This window comes from Anopheles maculipalpis, chromosome 2RL (assembly GCF_943734695.1).
Source record: "Anopheles maculipalpis chromosome 2RL, idAnoMacuDA_375_x, whole genome shotgun sequence".
Lineage (NCBI taxonomy): Eukaryota > Metazoa > Arthropoda > Insecta > Diptera > Culicidae > Anopheles > Anopheles maculipalpis.
Window position 1 is genome coordinate 53,867,625 of NC_064871.1, and position 20,238 is coordinate 53,887,862.

Genomic DNA, 20,238 nt, shown 5'->3' on the forward strand with positions numbered 1-20,238 from the left:
GCAGCCGAAGCGCATTGAGAGCTTTGGAGTGTTTACGGCAATGCTGCTCTAAGTGAAACAAGGTGTCGGGATTGGTTTCGACGCTTTCGAAGCGGTGATTTCGCCGTGTAGGATGCTCAACTTGAAGGAAGGCCCAAAACGTTCGCCGAGGAAGAATTGACGGCTTTACTGGAGGAAAATCACTGCCTAGTTTTAAGGCATGATTCCAAATCAAAAGATCTTGAGTTCTCATTGCACAGTACAGACAACCGATCAGAACCTCTACGCACCTTTCAATCAAATTAGTATTTCAAAGAGTGATATCAAGTGCTACCTTATCCCGACAACCATGGCTCCCGAGCCGCGGCTGAAAGCAAACCTATCAAACGTGTCGAATCACATTAATCATTTTACGGAATTGATCATTCGAGCGTTATGTATGTTTGCGGCTTTGCGCATTGCTATGACCTTACCCTGCACATTGCCATATTTGCTCGATTGGTTCACACCGAGGAAAGCCCGTACCGTTAGGTGAACAAGAACCCTTCCTTGGAAGCATCGGGTGCGAAATGCAAACCAACTCGGATCTAACAAATCGTGATGCTAGTGACCGCTACACTCTATAATTGGTGGCAAAGTGCTCCTTCCAAATGCCATTTCCGGTAAAAGCGGAACCGTATGTTTACCTTCCGATGGGATGGATAGAAACCCCCATTTTTTTATGTTCAATAATCTTCCCCGACTAATGGGGAAGGCATCAGCTTCCGTGAACCGTAAGACCGATCAGATCACCGATATTCCCGCACCGACAGATGGCAACTATAATTACCAACCTCGCACGAAAGACGTGATGTTGTACAGATGTGCGAATTGGATATTTTTACCATTGCCATTTCACGCAACATCGACGCTCCGGACCAGCAGCGAAGACAACCTACACACGGTGCTTATCACGGATAACGAACGACCGCCAATACGAGCTGATTAATTATGGTAAGACGTGTCGGTTTGATGGATACTTGTCCTTGCGGTCGACTGTCGGCAAGATCTTCGTATCGTGATGGGTTTCGGATTTGTGCGTAATTAGAGTGCAGTCGGGTTGATTTGAGGAGCTCACATCAACATCTGCAGGCAATGGCGGCAAAGCATAATTGCCTTACCGTCGCAAATGATATCCAATTCGTGGTGAATGTGGCGTCTGTTACTGTACATAATTCCTCGACCGTTGGCAGATGTGCAAATATTTGTTTGATAAAAATTCAGGTTGGGAAGTAGTTCTTAATGAATAATATAAAAGCTTTTTCCAAGGACTCACCCTCATTGTGATTTGAATGTGAAAGTGAAATTTAACTGTTTGAGATTGAACACGAATTAATACTATGAATCATTTGCACAGTTATAAACATATGCTCGACCTTCGTTTTGGAGTAATTTTATTTCGATTTATCATTGAATGCTTCCACTTCCCATAACTGTTCATGACGTACCATTTACACTAGTAGGTCTCAATTTCCACTCGCTCGCTAGTAAACGTATCCCCCAAGACTGCCCACTCCCGTGTAGCTTGCGACAGCCGGTGTACCTGCTGATACTACCGTTGCCGACGGATACGTCTGAATAACCTTCGTATACGTACTAGTGGCCGGATGAACGATTTTGCTGTAGCTGGCCGGTGCCGCGAACGCACCATATCCTCCTGTACTGAATGCTCCATAACTGGCAGGATAGAATCCACCGTAGGCGATTTTACTGTGAGCTGCATCGTAGGCTGTCGTATGGTATGTAGCTATGAGTACGAACAATAAGCAGAAAAGATGAACCAAGTTAACGTACCACAATTGACGAGCCCTAACAGTCAATGTCATTCTTACCTGCAGCCGGAACGGTGTACGTTGATTTAATTACGGTGGGTGTGATGTAAGCGGTTGCAGGATAGCCAGCTAGCCCGAGCGATGTGTCATAAGCGCCAAATCCGGTCAGTCCAGTGTATGCAAGACCAATGCCACGCTTTTCCTGACGCTTTTCTGCACCTTCGACTGCTGCTAGCGTCTGCTGCTGACCGTCCAGGGGAGCAGCAAGGTTAACGCCACACACGGATGCTACCACAATCATGCATAGCTGGGAAAGAAACAAAATAATTCGATGAATTATATGAAAGAATGTTTGCGAAACAACATAAATATTATAATTACAATACAACTTTGGAGATTAATGGAAAGTTGTAGGTTATCTTAGAGATTTCTATGAAACTTCCATTAAAAGTTTTATTTTTATACAACTTGTAAAGGAATTCAACAAAAACAGACATACATCATACATGAATGTATGTCTGTTTTTGTTGAATTCCTTTACAAGTTGTATAAAAATAAAACTTTTAATGGAAGTTTCATAGAAATCTCTAAGATGACAAACAGACAAACAGATGTACATTCATACCAGGAATAATTAGTTATACAGCTGTCAAGCAAATTTAATCTTTGTTGGGGACAAGACATTATAATTTGACATTTCATTTTCATTTAAAAATGGCATTCCTATTCCTGCAAATTTTTACTGAATGCAAACTTTTACTAAGTCATGCTTAAATCAAGCTAAAGTCGTAAAAATATGAAATTGCTACACAATTAAATATGCAATGCAGTTATTTTATACCATCTCAAATAAAATAATTTCAGAGCATTCCATCTATAAACCGTAGTACATTCGTATCGTTTTGCAGTAATACGTTTTAGAGAATCAGTAATACCATTCTGATTAGGAAACATGCGTACATGTTTACAAGCAAACGCAATAAAACGTACTCAGTTGCACAAATATTATCAACAAAAGTACAACAACGAAATGATTTCAAAATCAATCTCGCCAAATTGCTTTGCTCCCATCGCGATCGCTCTTTTCTGCTGTGTTTCGCAAACATTTGTCAACGCTTTGTCTCCTGCTGGCACGTCCAGCAACGTTCGGACCATTTTCGGTACGGTACCGTACCATCGCCATCCACAAACGTCCAGATATCGTGCCATAATGAACGCTTTATTGGTGGCTCCGGGATGACCGATCCCTATCGAGGACCACCGTAAATTCCGGGACCCGGAACGCTCTCCACTAACAGGTTTGCGGTAGACGTCGCAGCCAATAACCTCACGGTCGCCCAGTGTTCTGCTGATGGTTCGGTTCCGATCGACGGCAGGCTCTTACCAGCTTATGCCGTCCGGTATGCTTAGCTGGGAATTGGAGCCAAAAATCACGACGGTGAAATGAAATTTTAATCAATGCTGCACAATCCAGTACAACCATTCTGCTGCAGTTGCAACCATCAGCAACCGGTACAGCCGGAAGTACAGCTACACATTAGCTAACGGCGTAACGGTGTTTTTACCTGCCGGAAAGCAACCACTCTCGCTGCAATAGGTACTGAAAATCGATGTTCCTCGCGTGTTTTTTTTTTTTTTTGTATCGGCATAGTGCACGGATGAGCAGCATCCTAGCATTGAGTCGCATATAGAGCGCGCTCTAACAAACTTCGAACAGATACGCATTGCGACGTACTGCCGAAAGCTGGTCAAGCGCTTACAACGTTCCTGTCCGCATATGGTTGATTGAATGATTGGTTTCGAAGGTCCTCAGCAGTACGACGCGCACTATCTGCCAATGAGGCAGACAAGTGAGAAATGGGGAGAAAGGGAGCAATAAAATACTCAATCCAAAAAAAAAGCTGCATCAACATGGTTAACTGCTGTATTCGAAAATCAGTCCACTTGCAGTCTGTCTAAGTTAATGAGTTCCTAAGAACGGAGGATCTTTGCCTTCCTACAATCGTCAGACATGTACACCGATACGAAAACAGACATTAATTTAAGCGAATAGGGAGAGCGTAATTTTGAACATAAAATTGACGACGGCGAGGTCTGGTGAAAGTAGCACTATGAACGATGCAATTATTTCCTTTTGGTCACATTTTACCATCTGGTATTTCTGGAAGGAAATGAAACTGGAATGAAAACATAAGCTTGACTTTTTAAGAATATTATCATTTGTTAGCCAATATCTGAGATTTTATATTTCATGTTGGTAATATCATGTACATTTTCACATTCATCCAACTGACCAGCTAGATGTGTGCCAACTTTAAAGAATTATAACTGAGTCAGTGCAATTAAATTCTCCAAAGTAGAAGCTTCCTGAAAATATTTATTTTCAGCAGAATCTATGGTAATAGAATGGAGAACCGGGAGTTGGTGTGGCATTAATGTTTGGTGGTTGTACTAGTGTCCCGAAAGCTATGGAAAAGACTCCTACTGCAGCCTTTCCGTACTTTCCACTAGAGATATATTTTTAATTTCGCTGAATTTTTTTTACTGGACTTGCGTAACTCTCTAAGGAAACAGTTGTCCTTAATCCACAATAAAGTTGAGAAGACTAGACTGACAACTATGGACCATGTGACTTTATCATTCGTTGTAGGTTCAAAGTACCTATAAGGTTCGCCGAATATTATAATAAAGTAATATTGTTTAAGGAAAGGCAAATGCAATTATTCCTCGCAAAACAAATCCACTACATGCTTGTATGGCTTAATTAGTCACCGTAGTTTCGAAACTTTAAGCGCGAATAAAAATATGTATTTTTGGCCATTCAGATTACTCTAACCTGACGCACAATGTTTTCCAGATTGTAGCTAAAAACAAACTTTCCATCCACGAGCTTCTACATTCCCTATCTTGTGTCGAATCGCGTACTGCTTCAATCTACCAACCTCCAAGGGTTTAACTTGCCTTCTGCGTCCCGAAGAAGGTGGTAAAAAGTTACATCTCCCGTTACGTTGTCGACAGCCCCAATGCTACATCACTACAACATCCGGATGATCCGTTACAAGCACTACCATTCGCCAACGATGGTTCCAAACTTTTGCTGAAGGGTTCACGAAATCGGTCCATATTGCCACAGCACGCTTTTGCGAGAGATTCACTACAGGAGCAGAACGAAACTTTGTGTCCGTCCGTTGCGTCTAATGAAGTTTCAGAATCAGGCACCGCCGAAAGCACCGAAATGGCAGTGCCCGAAACAAACTAACGGTACTTCACACCGTCAAACACTGTAACAGCCAAAGCAACTCCTGAGGCACGCCGTCCGACAGTAGATATTCATTAGCAACTCGCCTTCTTCAATGTGTTTTCGGAACACAGCTGCGGAATAGTATCTCAGCACTTCGCACAGCAACCCCCCCCCCCCCCCCCCCCCTTCCGGTACCGTTGACACCAGCTGGCTTTTTTTTCGGTCAGCATTTCCGGGTGTCTTCGGTATGTGCGGCACCGTATGGATGAAACTTTATCAGAATTCGTACGACACAACTTTAGCCCAGCCACAAGTGCACTCACGGACAACTCAGCTCAGCTTGTGTGATGGTCGTGATTGCAACGATAGTGTTGTACCACGTGATGATCGTGCCGGACCAGGTGATGATGTTGCTATGTACTGTTACCCTAGCCTTTTTGCCCTCTTGGGGCAAAGTGGAGCTAGAATAAACAGTGCTTAAGTTCTACGAATGCTTCGTGATTACTTTTATCCCAGGTGTGGAATTAAGCGACAGCCGAACGAATGAGACGGTTTTTTGGTCGGCCTGGTAATTATTTCGTTTATCCATATGTAATGGTAACAGGCTGAGGCAATTGCTGTTCTGGTTTGGAAACTAATTTAGTTAGCCTTCCTAATAATGCACAATTTCTTGTTCGTTTAATCGTTTTAGTATTTCTCCTGTCATCCTCTAATTAACCAGTAATAGTATTACTTTTTTACTATATATTATTCTTGTTTTAACACGTAATGGGTTAAACCAGGCTGTGTAGAGCCTCGTCATTAAACCACCTAACATACACAATGTCACAGATTACCATGCCTAACTGCCATTATTTAAAAAAAAACGTCGACTTCGTCTTCATCTTCTTATACGCAATAAGCAACAAAATAACTTTTATCTAAGAAACTAGTTTTTCAATGCTTCCAGGGCACAAAAGGTAAGACCGTCGTATGTCGAGATAAAAAATAAATTATTGTAAATATAAAAAAGCTATCTATATTGTAAATACTCATCGTGCTGAAACTTCGCGATTGTTTTCGATAACTAACAGATTATTATTAGCATAGGAGCTGTGTTAAATCTCATTCAATCCGTTCTCTAGTGCAAAGTACTCGCAGTTGAGGATCAACCAGTACAATTGCATCGTCTGTAGAAGCTAGTTAACCTTGTAGACGTCTTAATATGCCTCAGAGTCGATCTCGTGGCACTCTGGTGATAGTGGCAACAACGACATCGTTTTTCATACGGCAGGACCGAGGTTTAAATCCCTTCCAGACCGTTCCCCCGCAGTGAGAACTGACTATGTAACTACTATCATCAAGTCTAGTTAGTTATTAAATGACTGGAATGATCTAGAAGGGTCGTTAATCCAAGAAGAAGAAGAAAAAGTCAATCTCGTCGTCCAAACAGTCCGTTATGTTCAGAGGCGTAACATTCGGAAAACCTCATAGTCACAGGTATCATTGACTGGATCTTGCTTTCCAAGGAGCTTAAAAGGCGACAAACGTCAGTCACGTACAAACGTCAGTCACGTACAAACGTCAACCTCATCAATTCTTGATCCACCAATGGGACTAACTTTCACTCATCGAAAACCACCTGTGCTTGATCAAACTCGGTGCTGAAAGCATAAGGTTGCACTTGCCACAAACTCATTTAAATTGAACGTTAAAAATCAATATTATATCTTATCTCATTCAAACGTTCATGCGCCCAGGCTTGGTGTAAAGCTTCAAATGAATAGTACACATTAGAGAACCCGTAAAAAGCTTCCCGCTTATCTTCGCTGTTCACAGTCGTCGGATGGTCCCAGTCCCAGTTTTTTAACTGATTATTTTCCGTATCCACTTACATCCTTTTTCATCACTTTCCTCGCTTGTGAGGTGGTAAAAACTGGTCCCTTATTTCCGACTGGCACAAAAACACCCACAAGCTCGACCATTTCAGGGGTACAAAGCAACGAGAGTTAGCGGAAGGGAAAAAGACTAGCAAAAAAAAACAGGTAAAGCATCTGAAGGAAAGAACTAGCTGAGGACAGACTTCCCAGACTCGGGAAAACCTTTTCGATGTTACGGTTTGACTATCCTTCCTCTTACACTGCCACACATCCATCTGTGCCAAAGCATCTATCTTTCGTCCTTAGTTTCCCCCAAAAAAACCGAAATAACCTTTTTTTTTGTTTTTTGTTTGCCATTCACCATAGTGATGGTTCCCTCATTTTGGTACCCACCGACAATCAGTAGTTTCTCATTTTCTTCACCTTTTCCCATTCGCTCACACTCCACCTCAGTGTCTATGCTAACATGCGGTTAAGAGCACAAGGATTCGCACCAGCTTTAAATGATCGGCTGGTTGGCTTTTAATCCGTTTTTGCCTTTGGTTACGTACGGATGCTGGGACGGTGGTAACTTTCATTAACTTTTCCCATCCAAAGTAGGTTCCCGCTCGACAGGTTCATTATCGATCAGGCGCGAAAATGTGAACGCAATGGCACACCGGGTGACAAACAATCCAACAAAAAAAAGCGAGAAAACGGATAAGATCAGCCACTTATTACAGTGCCGCTATACGATTTCGTTTCGGGTTTGATTTGTTGGTTTTTATCTCTTTCATTTTGCTCCTGGGTTTTGTTGTATTTGGTCGGCTCCTCAGCAAAGGAAACCATCAATTTTGTATCCATTCCGATGGGATTTTGTCATGATTTGAGAACACTTTCCCCATACCTTTGTATTTTCTTTTTTTTTCCCCCTATACAACTTATCGAAGTGAACGGATTTGTAGTGAGCAGGAAAATGGTGATTTTGTCGTTTTGTTCTATTTTTGCTTCCTTAGTTTTTGTGCTTCATTTCCTTGGTTGTTTTTTCATGGTCAGAATTTCGTAAACACTTTTTTCTTTCTCCACTTAGAAACCCTTTCTATTACTTTCTGTTTAGATTCAATCTCGCTCTTTGTCTTTTTCTCTCTCCCACTTCGTCCCCTGTCAACTTCTCGTTTTTGTGCGTGATCGTAAAAGAAGATTAAAATCAAATAAACCACCATCAACCGTTCCACCATGCGACAACCGGCAAGCTTCAAGATTGTCAATCCTGGGCTGACAGCGAAAGCTGAAAATCAAATTCGATTTTACGAGTGCCATCGACTGCTAGTTTATTCCACCCAAAATGAGGGAAAAAATTTAAAGCTTTGGTTGGAAAAACTGTTTCGAATCGATTTGTTCCGCAATATTTTGGGAAATAACTAATTTGCCCGTCGATCGTATTCGAACCAATGCTATGACAAGACTATTTTTGGTCGGCGATGAAAAAGAATGACAAACAGATAATACAATGGATAATTCCTCTTTGCTCTTTGGCAATCTCGAGAAGTCTTGACTCATGGCTGGACATGAGGTCTGGTCCGTGCACTGGACAGATTTCATGGCATGGCATTTAAGCCATGATAGTTGTAACAGTCAATATTCAAATGGTTTCGATGTTCTTATCTTCTCTTTTTAGTTAAGTATCTTAATTCTTCTACTAACTGAGTTCATTTTAAAGCCTCTTCTATCAATGATGCTTAAAAGCAACAAGACTGCGGGTAGTGATGGACTGGCGGCCGAGCTCTTCAAGATGGGGCCGGAGAGGCTTACCGTCGAAATGCTCAAGCTGATCACGAGAATCTGGGAACATAAAGAATTACTGGAGGAGTGGAAACTGGGCGTCATTCACACAGTCTACAAAAAGGGTGACTGGGATGCTCGAATGATCGTGCCATTTCAGTCCTTAATGCCGCCTATAAGACCTTGTCCCAGATCTTGTTCTGCAGACTTGCCCTCCCTTGCTACAGATTTCAACGGCAGCTACCAAGCGGGGTTTGTTGGAGACAAATCCACCACCGACCAAATCTTCACTTTTCGGCAGATCCTCCAGAACATTCCTGATCCGGCTGTTAAAGGCCACCATGAATGGGGTGCAGTGCAAAGTGAGAATATCGAACATGCTGTCGGAATCGTTTGAATCGCACAGGGGTCTGAGGCAAGGGGACGGACTCTCCTGTCTACTGTTCAATATAGCATTGGAAGGTGTCATACGAAGCGCGGGGCTAGACAACGATATTCTCTACCGTTCTCTTCAATTTCTTGACTGGACTGCTTCACGTTCCGACTGTAACGTGAAGCAGCAAGAATTGGATTGATGATCAATGCGACGAAGACGAAATACCTGCTTGCCGGATGCTCTGATCGTGATAGAGCCCGAGCGGGAAGTTGCGTGTTTGTCGACGGCGACATCCTCAAGGTAGTAGAGGAGTTCTGCTATCTTGGGACTGTCGTAACTACGGATAACGATGTCAGCAGTGTAATCCGGAGACGCATTGTTCAGGAGATTGGTGCCTACTACGGCCTTCACCATTTGCTGAGATCCAGAAGACTTCGAGACCGCACGAAATGTGAGATATATCGCACACTGATTCGCCCGGTGGTCCTATATGGCCACGAGTCTTGGACCATCCGAGCGGAGGATGATCTTTGGCAGTGTGTTCGAGGAGAAGGATGAACCACGAGCTTGCTGTGCTATACGGAGAACCGGACATCCTGACGGTAGCAAATACCGGCAGGATACGATGGCTGGGGCATGTTATGAGGATTCTGGACTCATGTCCCGCGAATAAGGTATTCTTCAGCGACACAGCCAGTTCGTTGGCTGGATCAGGTGAAGGGAGACCTGTCGGAGATCGGGTGCCTACATGGATGGGAAGTTGCAGCCAGGGATCGAGTTTCCTGGAAATCTATTGTTGACTGGGTCATGTCACGGGGACGTGCTCTTTAGAAGAGCAGGCCAACATGATGATGATGACCTCTATGAAAGTGTTAGTATATTCAATTAAAAAAAATAATAAAAACAACAAAAAAGTTGTATCAAAACGCAATTTTTAAAACAAATTTTCGTGACTATTTTGGTCATAGGTGCTCAAAATAAATCGATAATCATAGTAAATGATATACCATTGGAACAATATCATTATTGATTGATTGTTAGATCATGAGCCCATCACATGGAAAATCCTTCAGCGTAAAATTCGAAAATATCCCTTAAACACACACAGAAGAAAACGCATTTTCTGCACTTTAAAGCCACCGACGATGCATTCTAATTACAGTCGCAACACAAACTCAATTATGCATTCTGGTGCTTATTCCAATACCAGCCGTAGCTATTCAACAAGTCGACTGGCAATCGCTCCAGCGTCGCTCAAAAGTGCAACTTTTCCAAAACAGTTTCCAACTACTTTATGCATCCACCGAAAATAAGTAAATCGAATGAATGAAATTCTCTTTCGGTGAGCTGTCGGTGTGCTGTCGCATGCAGCCAAAACGCAACAACTTTTCGTTTCGTTGCTCGTTGTTACAACGTTGTGAAATGAAAAAAAAAAACAACAAGCAACTAACATCCGCTGCATTGTGTCTGCTGCTTTCGAGTGAAGAGTGACACCCTTCAAAACGGTGTGCCACACTGTGCCAATTAAAGTTTTGCTAGCGCATAAACCGGCAAAGACCCGGGAATCTGGCCAGAAAGTATGCAAACTTTTCTAGCGCGTACAGTGTTTGTCCGCTTCGTCTGTTCGGTGCATTTTGTGGTAGTCCAATCATACCGTTCTTGCTTACTGTTCATCTCAACATCGAACAAAGACTGAAGACAAAAACGAAAAGAATTATGTCATTGCAATACTAACAAAAACAAAGTACCAATATTAAAAGTGTATTCTCCAGGGTCCCACGATACGAAGCATAAATATTAGAAGTTCAAAATCTTTCCATTTCAGAGCATCTCAGGTACTGCTGGTTCCCAGTTGCGTTGATTGAAAATTGCCACCGAAAACTATTTAAACGTTTCCACTTTATAAACAACGTAAGCTTCTTTCATTTGCTTTACTCGTCGCAGTTATTTTATAATCTCAGCTCCAACGGTTCATCACACTCTGTTGTGCAGCACGATCGCTCCTCCAGTGCCGTAATGCAAATAGTCCTTACAGCTTGCACTATTATCAACATGATTGTTTACTGTTTTCATTAGCATATTCGCAACGAAACACACTTCATTCGCTGCTTTTTTTATGCACTGAACCAATAAACAACTTTACACCGAACTGTTAACTGGGTTTTTCTTTAAAGTTTCGTACTCATCTCACCAAACATTCCAGTCCACTTTTCCACAGGATCACTTTACGTTTACTGAATGCAATTCTGCGAAAGTGTATGTGTGTGGTAGCTTGCCCACGCGAAAATCCCTAAAGAAATGTAACTTTACACCAACGAAACTACCGCGACGGTGTTTTGTTTTCTCGCACGCTCGCGACTCACTGTCCTTCGCAGGACATTCCAATTGGGATTGGTGACTCTTTCGAGGCTACTCACCAGGACTTTCATCTTGATGGTTGGATGTTTTTGGTTTCGTTTTTTTGCGATGCAATTTGAGAATTCACCGAACGTTAGAAACTTACTGCTTGGCTGGTTCGGCATTCTCTTATATTTATATACCCACCCCATCCCGTACCGAACGGTGGGGTATAGCCGATGGGAGGCCAACATTGCATACCTTGAACTGGGAGAAGGTCATGCATGCGCTTGTAGGATGCACTGGGAATACAGCCACCCACCATCTCGAAGCGGTAGGTCTAATGGAACGAGTAAACAGATGAAAATGGTAATTATGCAACCTGACGCTTTTCCCACCCCCCGACGCGATGAGTTTATGGGGTTGATAGGAAGGGTATGGTACGGCAGTATTCACAGTCAAAACCACCGTACAGACCAGTAGTTCTAGTCATGGTAGCACGATTGCCGTACACTACTGTTCCCTTCTGACTCATCAGGGAATGTGGAATCAATTGTAATGTGTACATTGACCTTTGGTAAATCCAGTTTTAGTGTAGAGTTTATTTCATGTTTACATAAGTGCGATCAACACCAGAATCAGCAATGAAATTTATCTAATATTGTAGTAAATTGACAGTGATAAAAAAACCAGGATAATCATAAAACATAGTACAGTGTATACAGTATAGGATAACATAGTACGGCTACATAGTTTATCTCGCGTACAGTGGCAAAAAAGGCTATGATGGTGGTGGTGTATATAAAACATGAAAATTGTTTGATTGTTTTGGGGACTTACATATACTTTAAACCTCTTCATCGATTAGGTTATAATAGTGACGACGAAAAAAAGGAGAAAATCTTCTCCATATCTATAATTGAATATGCTTTGAATGCTCGGTTTTTATTCCGTAAATACGGCTACAACTAGCGATGCTGATAATAGAAACAAAAACCATCACAAAATATAGTCCACCGCATTGACACTTGACTTATGAAATACTTTACTTACTTATGAATCTGAAACAAAAAACTAACAATCGAACCAGAGAGTGCCCAAGCCCAATTAAATCCTCAAAACAATTTTTAATTTAACACAAGTTCTTTTCTGACAATTCGGTGTAAAGCCGTCATAATAAAATAAATAAATAAGGTATTCTACTCCCTTTTATTTACTTGTTTGTTATGGTTTCATAGGAATAGCAAAAAACATATTTAGAAGCCATATCTTGATTGAATTAAGGATTTCTTCGCTTTCTTAGGACTTTTAACTAATTTTCATAAAACAAAAACATTCGAAGTCAATTCATCGATGATCGGTTGTCTGATCTGACTTTTACAAAATTGACCATTCTTCTTCTACTTGGCTTAACGACCTCTAACAACGCCCTCCATCGAAATGGCTTTCTTCCTGATTTGACTTCCTGATACCACGTAGTTGGATAGTCAGTCCTCACTACGGGGGGACGGTCCGGATGATATTTGAACCCCTGACCTGCCGTTTGAAGACCGGCGCCGCTGTCGCCTACACCACCGGACCCCCAAAAATTGAGCATTATTACGGTATTAACCTGGTTTTCAATTCTAATGCAATGATTCGGTAATATTTCAACAACAAAAACTTATGATCCAAATTTAAGATAAAGCTGATGTTTTTTTGCACAATTTTCACTATGCGGGAAATCTTGGAGAAGATGACTGATCAGCAGTTGGACACGTACCATCACTTCATAGATTTCAAGACCGCATATGATAGCATAGACAGGATAAAACTCTCTATTCAACCTGGCTCTAGAGAGGACCATCCGTGACTCGGAGGTGGAGACTTGGGGAACTATCTTATATAATCCAACCCAGATCCTGGCATACGCTGATCATATAGACATCATTGGTCTGAGGATCGAGCAGGCGGCAGAAAACCTCAGGTTGCAGATCAACGAGGCAAAGACCAAATTGATGGCGGCACCATCAGCAGCCCTACTAAGAAATCCGGAACTACGTGGGGGTGATGTACGGATAAATGACCGCAAAATTGAAGTCGTCCAAAACTTCACCTATCTCGGGTCAAAAGTCAGCACCGAAAACAGCATAGAGACGAAGTTGCGCGAGTTAAAAATCAGCATTTTCCAGTGTTGTTAACCGACACCAGCAACGACCCCAGCAACAGTAAACAGCGTCGATCAGAAAACAGTGCGGATCAAATGACCGAGCCACCGATCGCAAAACAGCCAATAGCCGAATCAGCATTAGCGGGACAAACAACAATCAGCAATAACCGAATACCTTTCCTTTCCCCGTCCAACTCCTATTAAACGAATGTTAATGAATAATGAATAAAACGTTACTCCGATTTTGACCGCAGCAAGAACAAGACTCGTTACCTCGTCAGTGTCCGAACCCTTAAGTTTTTTAACTCGCGCTAGGATGCTGACGGGTCATTCTACAACCTGAGGAAACATCGCACCTCAAAAAACCTGTCGCGACGGTTGAACCTGGGACTGTATCGTACCTTTATAGTGAATACGTATGTGAGTAAAGCACTCACATACGTCTCTGAGCCATGGACCCTGTCCAAAACAGATAAAGCCCTCTTAGCAGCATTGCTCAGATGCTTCATCTCAGATGCAAGATGCTCAGAAGGATTGTTGGCCCCTTATGTGTGGAAGGACAATGGAGGAGCCGCTACAACAACGAGCTGTACGAATTGTATGACGACATCACCGTCGCGCTGCGAGTTAGGCTCGCCAGGCTTCGATGGGCTGGCCATGTTATACGCATGGCACTGGACGACCCAGCTCTGAAAGTCCTTTTAGGCCGTCCACACGGACAGAGGAGGCGTGGTAGGCCCAGATTGAGGTGGGAGGATGGCGTAGAATCATCCGCCATCAAGGCTGGGATAACGGATGGGCGGACGACGGCGCGGGACCGTGAGCGGTTCTGGATTCTGCTGCGGTAGGCCAAACTATAACTGCAAAGCGGTTATAGCGCCTGATACGTAAGTAAGTAAGATGCCTTCTTCCATATAAAGGTTACAGCTAAGAAATTTTATGAAACAATCGGTTAGAGCGATGTACCAACATTGTATATTTGAAAATGTATTTTATTTGTTATACTGTTATTCATATGTTATGTATGGCACGCAATTTTAATGATTTCTTCCGTTTTCTTCCTTTAATACATCGTCTGCCAGTCAGAGAACAGCTATTCGTTTTGTAATTGTGTAAGCTCCCTAAAAACACGTCATGATCGTCCAATAGTAATAGTATTAGTATGTAAGCATTAGTACATTAATAGTTTTAATAATAAATATCTCTCTCTCTTCTTGTGAAGCCTAGCGTGGCAGTCAAAAGTAAAATACAAAAAAATATCGTTGTTTATATGCCAGTATTACTATTGTTTATAAAACACACCATGAACTTCGTCATGAACCTCCTCGGCTTTTGCACTTGATTCCTTACCGCAGTGGATCCTGATGAACGGTAATGAACCTCAGAGTGCAGCACATGCCGTACGATTTTGCTAGTACATTTACTTAAACCCTGGGAACCAATTGAAGTTCCAACAATCTAAACACCTTCACGAAATGCCGCAAACAATTGGAATTTACATTTTCTTCGGCCCATGCTGACCGGAAACACGAAAGTGTGAAAAGTTCTCTAGCAATTCTCAGGCTTAATGTTTGTCTTTTTTGCTTTCTATCTCGTTTGTTCCGACAAAAGAACTCAGACTGCTGACCTGATTGTAAAAAAAAGGTCGATGAAGGTTATTGAACAGTCATTAGAACGCGTTCCTTCCGGGACTTTAGTTAGCAATCAGTCCTCAAATTGCCCTCGATAGAATTGAAAAGAATCATATCTACAGAAAAACCCCAAAGCTTAAACAGAGTAATGATCGCGTCTTATTTTTTTTTTATCAACTTCACCGACCAGCCTTCCGTGTCGGCTCATAAGCAATAATTACTGTAAAAAACCACATCTGGCTGCAGGCATTTTCAAGCCCGGTTTTGATATCAAATCCGTTGCTTCATCAATTCTCAGCTCAGAAACCGAAACCGACTTGGCTTATGATCGTGTGGAAAAGGGAGTTCACACAAAACGCGACTAACCTTCCCAACAGCATTCCAGTTGAATGAGTTGGCTGGGAACCAAAAGATAAATTCACGATTTCATTGGCACGAGATCAACAAGAGAAACGCGCCGTATGAGCTTATGCTTATCACACCGAGTGGGTATTAAAGCGTAGAAAAGAACGCCATAAATCTGTTGCTTTGTTTCCCAAATAATTGCTAAGCGTGCACACACCGCAAGCCTTCGAGCTGTTGGGTTTTTTATCATTGTTGCCATAATAGCAACGATTTGTTTTGTTTTGTATGACTTTCGATTGTGGATCCCAGGTTATTCAAATAAATTACTTATTCCATGCATTCGCCATATTGGGAATAATTGTTGTACTGGCTCGTGCCGCACAAGATTATACGGAAACTTTCGGTTGAGATCATGATAGAATAATTATGACAGCGTTCCATGAACAAGAAAATATTTTTTTAGTTGTACAATTAAATTTTCAGTGCATGGTTTTTCACCAAAATGTGTACTTATCTTAACTATGGCTCTTGTATCTTAATTATTCCAACTTACCTTATAAATTACCTAACCTAGGAATGCGAAGAACAACGCAAATATATTATCTATAAGATAATTCTTCAAGAAGTACTAGATTTAAAAAATACTAGTCAAGTATCCCGGTCAAGATTAAAAAGCTTCGACGTAAAGATGACAATATGTAATATAATAGTCGGAAAATTATACTAATCCTACCATACTGGGATAGTTTTTTTTTTTTTTAGAATCTTTGCAGTCCACAGCAGAGCTAAATATTTTAAATCATAATTTGAGCTTGTCAAAATGATATCAAAATTGACATGAAAGGATGGACCTGTAGAAATGTAATTGTGCGCCTTCAAATGGGATCCAGGCAAAGAACGCTCGATAGGAACTTTTGATAGTTCCTATATTAAGGTAGATACGAGAAGTGATCATCTAGGATTTATGGAATGCCCAGCCCACCGAAGGACCTCGACATGATCGATATGAAGCTCAATCATGTAAAGTCTTCAGGGAATGTCTTTCTTACTTACCGGGCGGCCCGGTGGTATAGGCGACAGCTGCGCCGGGCTTCAAACGGCAGGACCGGGTTTCAAATATCATCCGGACCGTCCCATCGTAGTGAGGACTGACTTTCCAAGTACGTCGTGTCGGTAAGTCTAGTAACCCATTCGATGGCCGGCATGACTTTAGAGGTCGTTAAGTCAATAAGAAGAAAAAGAAGTCTTTCTTACTTCTTCTTCTTCTTCTTTTTGGCATTCTCAGATTTGAGCACGTCGCGTCGACATGGTCAGGTCTACAATCCGTTTCCAGGAAACTCGGTCTAGGGCTGCAGCCCTCCAACCACGGCTGAATCCGATCTCCGATAGGTTAGACTCCACTTGATCCAGCCAACGAGCTCGCTGTGCTCCTCTACGCCTCGTGCCGAACGGGTCGCTGACGATCACCTTATTGGTGGGGCATGAGTCCGGCATCCTCATCACGTGTACCAGCCAACGTATCCTTCCGGCTTTGACTACCCTCAAAGCCTAACTTAGTTGACAGAAACAAATCATATATCTAAAGATAGGCAAACTACTTAGTTCTCGCCTATATTTTATTTATGTACAAAAAGCAGAAGATCCTGTAAGAGGTACCCTGTCGTACCGGTTCGGAGGCCCTTGCGTACATATTTTATATTATTTATTTATTTATTTATTTATTTTTTGTCAACGGGTAAGGAACCTTCAAAAGGTCCCCATCTCGGCAGGTGGCCTGAGGCTACAGACCAACCCTCAAGATGGGATATGTGGGATTCATCGTGACGCTGGGCCCGTGAAGCGGACCCGGCAGCCGATGCGACCCAACTAAACCACTCCTCGACCTGATCCGAAACCTGCCGATGCGCTGATGTGCGTAGTACTCCATGCAGGTTCGTTTGTGCAATGCACTCATCCCGTTGACGCGCGGTTGCTGCGTCATTCGTCCTTGTTGACTCAGCTGCTGCTGCTGCTTCGTGCCTTCCTTTCCGCTGCTGCTGCTCAGACCCGTCCGTCCGTAGCCGTTACTCCCGGCTGGGTCTAAGCTCCTGCTGCTGCTCTGGTTACTCGTCGTTGCTGCTGCTGCTTCCGTTGTAGTATAGTCCTTTGTATGCGGTTACGGCGGCAGCTATTGCTACCTTGGTTGTTCCGTATTCCGCCGTCGTTGTTGTCGCCTCCGTCTTGCCGTTGGTGGACTTTCCTCATTCCACCTCACTTGGAGGTTTCTGAAGATGGTCCGAGCGGCAGTCCGGACTGCTTCCCATGTGTCACGGTTGGCACACATTTCCGCCGCCAGATTGTCCATCGTCAGGCGGGTGTGGCTCTGCTGCTGCATCTCATGTCGGATCCGAGCAAACCGCGGACAGTGGAACATTACGTGGTCGACATCTTCCACGTCATGTTCACACACCGGGCAGTTTGGCGAACCGTCGAGGATGCCTTTCTCGACGAAGTAGCTCCGGAGAAACCCATGCCCTGTAAAGAGTTGGGAAAGAAAGAAATCAATTTCTCCGTGCTTACGATTTACCTAGGACATAATGTCCGGGATAAGTCTCCTCGTCTTCATCCCCGGCGAACCCTGCTGCTCTGCTCCGGCTGTCCACTGTTGTTGCCAGCGTTCCATGGTCTCCTCTCTGCGTCGCTTTCGTATGTCTGGTCCAGTATATCCCCTCGCTACCTTGTCGTCATGGCAGCGAATATCCTCCTCTAGGAGGAGGACTAGCGGGATAGTACTTGCGACCACGCAAGCTGCATCGTAGGACACCGTCTGGAAGGCGCTGGCTACTCGGAGTACTCCTGTGCGGTGTGTCCTCTGAACGGTTGTGCGATGAATATCTCTGTGTAGTAGTGTCCGTCCCCACGATGGTGCCGCGTAACGGACAATGCTGTTCCCAACGTTAACCAGGGCTCTCCTTCTGCTGCTTTTGGGGCCGCACTTGTTCGGCATCAGAGCGGTCAAGGCATTTGCGATACGCGTTGCCTTGGTGCAGACCTTCTCCAAATGCCGGCCATAGTGCTGCTTGCGGCAGAGCTCGACGCCGAGGTACTTGAGCGATTCCGTGGAAGTGATCGTGTGTCCACCCGCTTGTAGTTGACCTAGTTGCGGGTTGTGATGCGTGCAGAAGATCATGTAGCCGGTCTTTTGATGGGCCAGCTTCAGACCCACTGCATCCATCCAACGCTCGATCTTCTCCAGGTTCCTCGTAGCATGGTTGCTGATTTCCTGTGGGTCCCTCCCGATAAGGGTGAACGCCACATCATCCGCAAATCCAATGATGTTCGCACGCTTCCCGGACAGCTCCAGACGTAGAAGGTCGTCGTACATGACATTCCACAGTGTTGGCCCTAGAACCGAACCCTGCGGAACACCTGCCGTCACTGGTAACGAGACCATTCCTTCGTCCGTCTCGTAGTGGACCAGCGTACATACCTTCGCAGGATTAAAGTATCCAATTGGCATGCCAAATATAAATATTGATTTTGTTGTTCGGTTACAAAGAGGCGATCCTAATTCAGTTATGAAATGGAGAAGTTTTGTAAATTAGATTGTTAATTAATTGTGCCGTCTGTTGAATTAGCCGACAGTCTGAAAGATGAGACCTAAGACTTTGAAGCTCTGACTTTCTGTAGTATTAACCATACTGTACTATTTTCATACATTTACATACGTATGAACCCCCGTCAAATTATCATTTTACGCGTCAATGTAACGCCTTCAATGCACATTACAAAATTCAAACATGAAGCTAGTATATTCTAGAAAGGGAACGTTCTGCATAATGCAGATTTCCAACGAAATAGAACGCCTCCGAAATCCTTTCGCTAATCAAGATTCCGCTTTAGTGCTCCCCATCGCCACGGAACCATTATCTATACGCCCTGTGTGACAAATGGGTCAGTGCGCACCTAAAGTGCCGAATATTTCGCTACAAAGTGCATTGATAAAAGGGATGTATAGCATTCGTAAAACACTCGCATATATGTTCACACACGCGTATGCAAACACCCCAGCCTCAACGTTCACTCATCCAAACTGAACCCTGTCAGAACTTAATTAGCCGTAAATCAGGTAATAATATGCACACGAAACCCACATCCTCTAAAGACCGCAATAGCACACCGCTGCGATGAATGCATTTTAGATGCAGTGTATCCCAAACTACTCGCTGAAAGAACTCCTCTGTAAACCGGGCGAACGATGCTGGGATACGCCAAAAACTCCAACCCAGCAGGAACAAGAGCCACCACCCTTCTGGATGCTGGATTACGCATGCTGCTTTTGAACTACTCACATTCGCACAGACGGGACGGCCTATGGTTCGAAAAGTTCGACTAGACACCGCACCAATAAAAGGCTTGACATAATTATGCTGATTTGTGCCCCTGTATGCACCGCACACGGAAACAATAGGCTCGAACCAACGTCAGCGCCATAGGAACGGGTTCAAAGCTGGAGAATAAATCGCACGTTACCTGTTAAAACAACGACAACCCAACCAAAACGAACGGGGCAAAACAGCGTGTGTCTTGCTCTAAATCGTCTAGCTCACTTGTTTACACTTATGTACGAGTATTCTGTGACGTCATGAGGTTTTGGATTTGCCGTAACCGTACGATTCTGTGTTTCGTTCACACTCGTATAACTGTTTCATTCGCACTTACAGACGAGATAGGCCGAGCAATGTTTGTTTGCCAACGATATCGATGTTG

At 43.3% G+C, this 20,238-nt stretch overlaps 2 protein-coding genes across 2 annotated transcripts; both read right to left on the minus strand.

The window, feature by feature from the left end:
• Nucleotides 1-1,502: 1,502 nt before the first annotated feature.
• On the minus strand, nt 1,503-11,470 carry LOC126559877 (uncharacterized). Its single transcript, XM_050216052.1, has 3 exons — nt 11,445-11,470; nt 1,851-2,097; nt 1,503-1,765 (listed from the first exon to the last, which is right to left on the minus strand). Exons 1-3 carry the CDS (start codon nt 11,454-11,456, stop codon nt 1,503-1,505), a joined length of 522 nt encoding a protein of 173 aa, XP_050072009.1. The 5' UTR covers nt 11,457-11,470.
• A 3,657-nt stretch (nt 11,471-15,127) lies between these two features.
• Nucleotides 15,128-18,853, minus strand: LOC126567266 (uncharacterized). Its single transcript, XM_050223498.1, has 2 exons — nt 18,465-18,853; nt 15,128-15,140 (listed from the first exon to the last, which is right to left on the minus strand). Exons 1-2 carry the CDS (start codon nt 18,851-18,853, stop codon nt 15,128-15,130), a joined length of 402 nt encoding a protein of 133 aa, XP_050079455.1.
• Between the last annotated feature and the right edge of the window lie 1,385 nt (nt 18,854-20,238).